At 42.8% G+C, this 10167-nt stretch overlaps 1 protein-coding gene across 2 annotated transcripts in view; it reads left to right on the plus strand.

Annotated features, from left to right (window-relative positions):
* The window catches only part of pde3b (phosphodiesterase 3B), a 79602-nt gene that overhangs the window by 64428 nt on the left and 5007 nt on the right, over positions 1-10167 (plus strand). For both annotated transcript variants that reach the window (XM_084066709.1, XM_084066710.1), the window contains exons 12-15: positions 4482-4681; positions 7095-7298; positions 7704-7865; positions 8992-9241. In XM_084066709.1, the coding sequence (XP_083922835.1) occupies positions 4482-4681; positions 7095-7298; positions 7704-7865; positions 8992-9241 (816 nt within the window). The remainder of the gene's footprint in view (positions 1-4481; positions 4682-7094; positions 7299-7703; positions 7866-8991; positions 9242-10167) is intronic.

The following is a 10167-nucleotide window of genomic DNA, read 5'->3' on the forward strand; positions in this document are numbered from 1 at the left end:
CCTAAAAAATCTAACTATCCACCACGTTAGAAATTGGTGGGCAGTACTGTCAAGTCTCCTATGAGTGGTAGTCAATGGGCTAAACATGCCTAAACTGGTATGGTCCTTTACACCAGTGTTTTCAACAATTTTGTGCTTCGGTCAGATCATGTAATTTCAAATACATTGCTGCTACATGAGGCTCTGTAGTAAAGAGTTCTGTGTAGATGGATGCAATGCAGTATAACAAAAAATGGGGGGAGTAAATTCAATATGTAATGATCTGTTATGTAAAATATACTTATAGATGTTATACAGTAGTACTAGATATGTACTATGGCAAATAGACTTCAAGGCAGACTAGAATATAATTAGAACAAAATGGTTGCAATCACCTATTTTCTATGTCATGGTCTTTTTAAATCAACTACTACTCGGCAACGATGCTAGTTAGAAATGCATGCCCCACCCGTTTATTGAATATGCACTGAAAATCTAGGTGTGAAGGCCGCATAGCGACCTGAACATCTAGTATATTATATTGTCATAAGCTTTTTGCGTGAAATGATTAATATACTGTATATCATGTTCTATATTTGGTTCAGTTTATAATGGGGTGTTTTTTTTTTTTACTTGAAAATATGACATATGCCACTATTCCAGGCGGTGACATGATTCTTTTCCCTCAGATTCTTTTCCTATTGACAAGCTCACAACTTGCCGCTCCCCAACATGTTGTGATATACTATGTATCCGACATTTTTTATGTTTGACTATAGTAGCCTCGGAAACCCATGCTTTTTTTTTTGTTACAAAAGAAAAAAAGTCTGGGCGAACGATGCAGGAACGATGGTCTTAGGACCTTGTTAACTCCTAACCAACCAGAGTTCAGAGGGGCGTCACTCTAAATTTGGTGACGTCGGCGTGCTCCGTGCACAGACCGGGGGGGGGAGGGGAGGGGAGGCGGGGACATAAATTGGTGAAGCAATAGGAAGCGGCGTTGGAATCCAGCGCCTGGGTTTGGATCCGCCCTTCAAGACCATCGATCGGGCTCGTTCTCTCAGTCTAGACTATAATGACATGCCCAAAATAGGGATGTGGTTAAGCTAAAAGTGGTTAAGCAACGCTCACACCCCCATGGAGGGGATGTGGCCACACCATTCACTGCCATGTTTGACCATTGGAAGAAAACTCAATGGGTGTGAATGATCATGTTTTGGGGCACATTCTGTCTTGGGTTATGTCACAGACGTGTCATGCCCATTTATGGACAACACATGAAACCAGATGTTCAGGCCGCGTAGCTGCAAAAAGCCAAAACCCACAAATCTATAATATATTTCCGGATGGTAAAAGGTCTTGTACCTATTCGCTGAACATAGCTCCTTCATGAGTGATGAGTGTCAGTAGTAGTCATCGAAGGTTGTGCTAGATGTAATAATATTTCTCAAATTCTGTGCATCCCATCAGCGTCCCATGGTGGGCATGGTAACGGCAGGGCTCGTAACAGTGGCGTCCTCTGCCTTCCGCTGTGATGTCACCGTCTTGATCTGGGTGTAGAACTGCATGCCCTGTTTGCCATAAAAGTTGGTGTCTCCTCTGAATGAGCCTCTGGAACCAGTGAAGGAAGACATGTGCAGTGGGTCAGGGATGGGAAAGTTCACACCAACTCACCTGGCCCACGTCCACCTCATTGGTGAATTTTTTTTTTTTTTAAAGATTTTTTTTGGGGCTTTTTATAGCTTTATTTGGAGAGGGACAGTGAAAGTAGGCTGACAGGAAACGGGGAGAGAGATGGGGGAAGACACGCAGCAAAGGTCGTCGGGCGTCGGGAACGGGACGCGAACCCGCGACACGCTGTCAGTTAAGGGATTTCAACCGAGGGTGCCTGGACCGCGACGCCACGGCCCAGGCCCTCATTGGTGAATTTGCGGGGCACACTGTTCTTCGCTTCAGGAGTTGGTGGTGAAGACGGCTGTGTCGTTGCCATAAGGGTTCCTGCTGATCTTAGCGACGGCTTCATCCAGAGAGAGCCACGAGCACCGGTCCAAAGATCTCCTCCTTGTAAAATGTCATCCCCGTCATAACGTTGCCCAGGATAGTGGGTCCCGCAAAGTTTTTGGTCTCGTATTCTTTGGCTTTGACGTTCCTGCCGCTCAACAGCACCTTGTCCATGCCGATCTGGATCAGAGAGTCCACCCTTTTCTTCTCTTCAGGAGAGATCAAGAGACCCGCGTCTGCTCCGTGCTGATCGCCGGCATTGACTCGCAGCGCTTTAGAACACGTCACCAGCTCTGGGAGCCGTTCCCGAGCCTCACCCACTAGGATGGTGGAGAGAGTTTCTGATTGATTGAATACTTGCAAGTACAGAGGTACAGTTATACAATAATGCTTAAAGGATAACACAAAAAGCCCTGAGCACTACTTTCCGTTTATGGAGTTTTGGCATTGGGCATCACCACACCCTGCAGCATCTTTGCCAGGAGCATGGTGCTCCCTGGCACACGCTCTGAGGGCTTCATCGGGTACGTGTTTCGACACACCATCCCGATGGGGAACATCCACAGGGGGATCATGGCGGGGAAGTTGAACCGGCGCACACTCCAAGGTGCAGGCGGTAGGTGATGGAGGGAAGGGTCTCTCTCTCCCTGCATCAGGGATGTGATGCTGCACGCATGCTCAACCACCTGCAGTCCTCTGAATTGGTCTCCCTCTGCATCGGCCAGAGTCTTGCCCTCCAGAGTTATGCTAGCTCTTCAATGTCGTCCTTGTATTGATGAGCTGCTGGTAACTGAGGAAGATCTGTTGTCTGCTGAGGATGGATGTAGGAGCCAGCTGAAGTGGGTCCTTCTTAAAAATAAACCTGGCGAGAATCCCTGCCATCATGGCTCACATGTGTTTGCCAATGTTCTCCTTGGGTACAAGTCTCCATCCTGGAGAGACTTGAACTTATGCTTTCAACTCACTCACTCACTCACTCACTCACTCAGTTCTTCACAGACCTCTATACGTGGGCATAAACAGACAGACAGAAAGATACAGATATTTGTGGTTTTCTGTTCTGGATAACTGCTGCTGGTCCTCAGCGATACACACGCCAAGTTTTGAAGTGCTCGAGTTGTGCGGGAAGGACACACACACACACACACACACACACACACACAGATTGTGTGCATTTAAGTATAATATAATATAGAAGTATACAATGTACATGTCAACTGATTCTCTGGGCTAATGACATTATAGATGATTACAGGTTGAAATCCTGTGTCAGTCGTTTATTGTTAATCGTATAGTATAGTAGAATAACCATGAAATGATGGCTAGGATAGAAACTGTAGTTTGGCTCAAGAAATCTTGAATACAAGAATCCGTATTGTGAATCCATCCTTTGATGTAGATTGCATCTTTTAGCTTTACAAAATTCCTACAGTTACATGTGTCGCACAGATGGTTTGGATTAAAATGCCAACAATCACATGCTTGTGTCTGCTACTAGTGCAGTGGTTCTCAATGTTGGGTCAGGGAACCCCCCAGGGGTCCTTGTGGGAGTTCCAGTGGCTCCCCAGCAAAAGTAGCACAGTCATTTTAACCACTTTATCCATTTATATGTTACGGTGCCCCTGAAGGGACATTATTAGGTAGAATTGTTTCACCCACATAAAACACGAATTCACCAGCCTTGTTTTTTTCCTGCAAAATATAAACCAACAGCTTTTCAAAATAAACCTACCCCTAAAAATAATCCACCAACTAATGCTCCTTCAGGGGCTCCGTAATATGTTGGCTATTAAAAAATAGCAGATCTACAAGCTCAGTGCGTCACTTTGTGCCGTGCTGCGAGCTTGTACATCTGCTATTTTGAACTATTTTAACATAAATCTTCCCTGGCACAAAGCATTTTCAGATTGGGGTCCGTGACCAAATATATATAAATTTGGGGGTCCTTGCCTTGAAAAAGTGTGAGAACCACTGCGCTAGTGGTATTCTAGCTTCATTGGAAATGACTTATGTGTCCCTCTATGGCTGTCTGGAACAGCTGTCTTTTGATACTGAGACTGGGAAAGAGATGCAGAAAGTGTGTGTGTGTGTGTGTGTGTGTGTGTGTGTGTGTGTGTGTGTGTGTGTGTGTGTGTGTGTGTGTGTGTGTGTGTGTGTGTGTGTGTGTGTGTGTGTGTGTGTGTGTGTGTGTGTGTGTGTGTGTGTGTGTGTGTGTGTGTGTGTGTGTGTGTGTGTGAGAGAGAGTGTGTGAGAGACACACAGATGGAGCTTAATAACAGGGTCAACAAATGAGGAGCTGGGGAGATCTCTATCTACAATCTCTAGTCTCTCTGACTGTTTTTGTTTAATTTCTTATACAGTGGATTGCAAAATCACTAATTAGATTTTCTATTTTCCTGACCGGGGGGGTCAAATGAAGTTTGCAAGGGAAGTGTCGGCCTATAACTTTTTCAATATTGCCATTTACTGACACAAAGCCTGTGTGTTGTGTTTTGTGCCAGATTCAGATAGTGGAATCTCTCCAGGCAGGATATCCTACGCCTCCTCCAAGAGCTCCTCTATTTCGGATGACAGCTATGGCTGCCTGGCCTGGAACATCCCTGCCCTGGAGCTCATGGCCCTCTATGTAGCAGCAGCAATGCACGACTATGACCACCCTGGTCGCACAAACGCCTTTCTTGTAGCCACTAATGCACCTCAGGTAACATACACTGCACTTCCCCGTTGCTGTAGATTTCTATGCTCAGTCTAAACCCATTAAGACCTGAGGCCGATTCTACAAATACCTTCTAAATCAGTAGTTCTCACACTTTCAGAGTCGCGCTGTGAGCTTGTACATCTGCTATTTTTGAAAAGCCAAGGCTAAAATCTAAAATTACACAGATCCTTTCCAGATGCTTTTAATGAGTTAAGCCCAATTTATACTTTGACGGTGTCAAGCGATAAAAAAAAGCCCCTCCCACAAATTTTGCAAGACAATTAATTACATTGTCACATGACTCCAGAGATGATGTGTGAACTAATTTGGAGTGGATTGGTAAAACAAATAAACAGTATATCTACTGTATGTTTCTGCAACATTCAGTTAAGATTTGCCGAAGAAGAAGAATCATATGCTTTTGGCTCTGTGTTGAGAAGAAGGCCCTCAACAGCTGATTAAAATTTGGGTTTAATTGAATGTTTTGTTCATGATTTCTGGCATTTTTTGTAAAATAGGCCCCTCCCACTAACTTTGGAAGCCAAATCTAGCCAAATGGTATGGACTAAACTATGTAAAATGTGTATGCTGCGTTTCATAACATGAGTCCAGAGATCATTTGTGCCAATTTCTGAGGGTTGGACAAAAAGGAGATGGAAAAAGTGTATTTTGAATACAATTCAATATGGTGGAAAATGCAATTAGATGGAAATGGCCATGGCCTATATGAGGAGTTGCATCCTAATCCAAGGATTCCAGGGGGAAAAGATTTATATTCTATGACCTACATATCATCTCTGTCGGGTGGAAACCTCATATGTACAAAACTGTTACTTTTCAGGATTTAAATCCTAAAGTAGCAAAAATAGCAGATCTGCAAGCTCGATATGTGCCACTTTTGATTCCTTTGTGTGACGCTGTAGTATGATCAAGTAGGGCATTAACCCTTTAAGACCGGGAACCCATCTGTGTTATTTTACTTTTTTTTTTTTAAACGTGAAAATGTGTGCAACTCTTTGAATATATATATTTTTAAAGCGAAGATTTGTAACTGAAATCTTTGCTTTTCTGGGGGTCTTAAAGGGTTAATTTACGAAAAAACACAAAAAGTTAGAACATGGAGATAGGAGGTTTCTGCCCGGCAGCAACGATATGAAAGGGAGATATGGATAGAGAACAAATAACATTACACACATTCAGCAACTGACCTTGCAGGCCGTGTCTGTATCAGGAGCCAAATGTGAGGCTTTATAATGATCGCTCCAGCATGGTTTCAGCTGAAGTGTTGCTGCTACCTGCCCAGCACCGCTAAGCCTGATCTGCAGGGAAAGGTTGTCAAATGCAGTGATAGTACCAAACAAATTAGCAAGGCACTTTGAATCAAAGATACAAGTCTGTATCCTGGAGAGACTGAAGGTGTGCTTTTCAACTGTGCGTTTATTTGAATATTGTGGTCACCATCATCATTGTATTATAATAATAATATTAGTAGTAATAATCATCATTATAATGATACAATTAGTTATAGTAGGGCAGATCATACTGTTATGTTAAATGTACAAGTAGTAAAATATGGCATAAATATATGGTGCTAGAGTGAAAAGTAATGTAATTTGGGATGCGGAGGATTTTTTTCCCCCGACTGGCCAACTGAGTCAAGTAAAACAAAGGTGAAAGGTTAACTGTATGCCCCTGTTTAAATATTGTATTTTCACAACATCCAGTGATAGTACCGACCCTGTCTGGGTTGTGTAAAACTCCCAGGAAAAAAGGTTACATGAAGGTAGGGGAACCCTGAACTTCATCGATTGTCAATGATGTTGACAAGAGTTATGTCTGGGAAACGGATCTCTGTAGCCGTTTATCTATTCTTTTAACTATCTATGCTCATTCTTTCTTCCTTACACTATTTTCATGCTTTATCTCTGTCTATATGTAATTGCTGTCATGCTGAAAACTTTTTGTGATCAATTAATGCCTATTTTAGACTTCGTCCCATGACAGTTGTCACGCAAAAGTTGAAAATAGTCTATCTAACATCTCTGTTAATCTGCTATTTCCACAGTTGAAAAATCTGGAAATGACAAAAATAGGAATGCCAAGTTGAAAGTTTGTCCTTGGGTTTTATAAATATTTAACCAATGATAAGTATTAAAAAGAGCATGTGACTACACAATAACAACTACATTGGATCCATTGGAAGACAGTTTTTTCCTTTTCCTGAAAAGTAATGGTTTTGGACATACAAGGTTGCCGCCCGACTGTTATGATATACTGTCTGTACAGTACAGTATGTGCACAGTATGTACTGTATGTTGTGTATATATGTTCTATATCGCAATTTATTACCAGTCACTGTATTTGGGAGGCTAACATAGGAACCCTCACTGTGTGTTTTGTCTCCTGTGCTGTCTAGGCGGTGCTGTACAATGACCGCTCGGTGCTGGAGAACCACCACGCCGCATCCGCGTGGAGCCTCTTCTTGTCCCGGCCCGAATTCAACTTCCTGCTCAACCTGGACCATGTGGAGTTCAAGCGCTTTCGATTCCTGGTCATTGAGGCCATACTGGCCACAGACCTCAAGAAACACTTTGACTTCCTGGCTGAGTTCAATGCCAAGGTCTGTGACCATAATACAATCAAATAAGTAAATAAGAGTGATGAGATCTCAAATGATACTTATGGCACTATTGATTATTTCTTTGTTAATATCTGCCCGTGTTGATTGAGTTGAGCCTGATTTATACTTTGTCGTACGAGGTAGTCACTCACCGAAAGTAGCCAATCTACAAGCTCTTGCTTAAGCTGGCGCTTGTACATCGGCTTATTTTTGCGAGCAACACCGTCCTGCGACAGATTATAAAGCATTACTTTCACTTGAATCTGTTAATTTCACATCAGCAACCAATAGAACTGATAATGTGCATTTTAGTTGCAGTAGATTTAGCGCGTGATAACAATGGTCGAGACCATGGGTGATGGTAACCCATTGTGACCAGACATCCATCTTTGTCGTTCTAAACAGGTGAATGATGTAAACAGTCCAGGGATCGACTGGACTAATGAGAACGACAGGCTGCTGGTGTGCCAAGTCTGCATTAAGCTGGCAGACATCAACGGACCAGCCAAAGTGCGGGATCTGCACCTGAAGTGGACGGAGGGCATCGTCAATGAATTTTATGAGCAGGTACGACGTTCATGACAATCATCATCGCAAGGAATTATAAAATGAGAAATGTCAGAGGAGGTGTTTGATTTATGTTTTACAACTGAAAACAATATATAGGGCTGGAATAACTCTTGTTTAGTCGTGCTAATATTTGCTGCGAGTTCAGGCTGCAAAAGACTTCCTCCAAAGATGTGTGTTGACGGTCAAAGGAGCATTTCTTCCATAATAAATATGATTTGTGTTTTGTATCTGCCTGTGGCGAGATTAATTCAACAAAGCAGATTTTCATTACAGACTGCCATACATTAGGTATTTGGTCATTATGCTTTGTTTTGATTTGTATTCCCAAAGAGCCAGAGTCACTGCGCTAAGTGCTCACGTTAGTTATTGGAAACCAGCGTTCTGTGCCGAGTAATAATCTCCCAGTGATGATCTATCATTTCACACAACACTTAAAATACTATATGAATACAGTACATTTAATTTACTTTGTCGGCATAACTGGGAGTCAATTCCTGGGACACTTTGAGCCTGAGGACAAAGATTCCAAATGGATTTTTACAGTTTTTAGAGTTCACAATTCTGAGAGTGTACAAATTTAACCAAATGGACCCGTACGGGTCCATTTGTACACTCTCAGAGTCAGTGGCGTGCACAGACATTTTGAGGGGCAGGTGCTCAAGTAAATTATACTTTTTTTTGTTTACTTGGTCTGCTCTTTTTTCCCTCTACACCTTTACCTCTTTGCCAAAAATAGCCAATCTACAAGCCCACAACGCCTCGCAGCGCGAGGCGTTGTGGGCTTGTAGATCTGCTATTTTTGGCTAAAGTTCTCCTCAGAAAAGGGATGCTAGGTTTCGAGTGGTTATGGTAAAAAGAAAAATCATATCACATAAAGATTTGGCGGACCCCCTGTAGTAACTCTGAGGACCCCCTAGGGGTCCCGGACCCCCTGTTGAAGACCCCTGCTGTAAACTGAAAAAAGGGCACTTCTGGTCAAGAGGGCAAAGGGCAGGTGCTCTAGCACCACCTAGAGTCTATCTGTGCACGTCCCTGCTCAGAGTTATGGGAGGGTCCTTGAAATACAAACTTGAGAACCACTGGTGTCGAAACAAACGAACTTTGTGTGCATGTGGTTCTCCAGGGAGACGACGAAGCGAGCCTGGGATTACCCATCAGCCCCTTCATGGACAGAGCGTCACCACAGCTGGCCAAGCTCCAGGAGTCCTTCATCACCCACATCGTGGGGCCGCTGTGTAACTCGTACGACGCGGCAGGTCTGCTGCCTGGATACTGGATCAATGAGGAGGGGTCAGAGGAGGAGGAGGAGGAGGAGGAGGCGCAGGTGGACACAGAGACTGATGAGGATGAGCTGGAGGAAGAGCTGGCACCAAGTAAGAGATATACTGTACTGTACCATTTTTAAAACCAGCGTTTATTCCGTCGAATCGAATTGTTTCGATTTTTTCCCGAATAATCGAGAAGCGATTTAAAAATATATTTCTTTTTACGTTCTTTATAAATCGACACTTAAGCCCTATTTTTTATTTAGTTTTACTTTGCCGCACAACGACATTGTGCAAAAATAGTGAAAATAGCCTATCTACAATCGATTTACAACACTATTTAGAAAATGTTTGACTTTTTTCCTATAATGACAAAAAGGTATGTAAGTAAGCAAAAATAATTGATTACTAATCGATTAATGTATTCAATTATCGATAATTTTTCATAATGGATTTAGTCGATTAGTTTGATTAACTGTTGCACCCCTAGATAGACCTTACCCATTCTATTATTTGTATTCCTATGTATTCTAATCATAGTAGATTTCAGTACTCAGGCTTTCTCAGTTTGCCTGATTCATCCGCTGGATCATCTAGATTACTGGAACACACTTCAGACAATTTCTGGTCAAAAGCAATCATAAAAGCAAGGGCAACCTTGAAGTACGCATAGCATGTGGCTCCTTGCCTGATGACCTCAGTGTCCTTGACCTTTGCCTCAAAACGTTTTTAAAGAAAAGATACCATGACATTTTTTTACACACATTTTTTTATATTAACACATCCACCGCCAAAGGGTAATCTCATAATGTACTCACCAGTGCCAAGGTTTTATTGTTGTTTTTTGTTTTTTTCACGTCGCCATAGACCCCGTTAAAATCCTTTAGAATGCGCGATGCACTGTTTGTTTACATCGTGCATACAGTATGTCCCTGTGTCTCCCAGTGCAGAGCACGTGTCAAACGGGGCAGCCATGTTGTAGTTAGAACGGTTTATTAGCGGTGCCAACCGCTCTACGTTTGACTCTGTCTGCG

This window comes from Gymnoscopelus microlampas (assembly GCF_963454915.1).
Source record: "Gymnoscopelus microlampas genome assembly, chromosome: 1".
NCBI classification, from domain to species: Eukaryota; Metazoa; Chordata; class Actinopteri; order Myctophiformes; family Myctophidae; genus Gymnoscopelus; species Gymnoscopelus microlampas.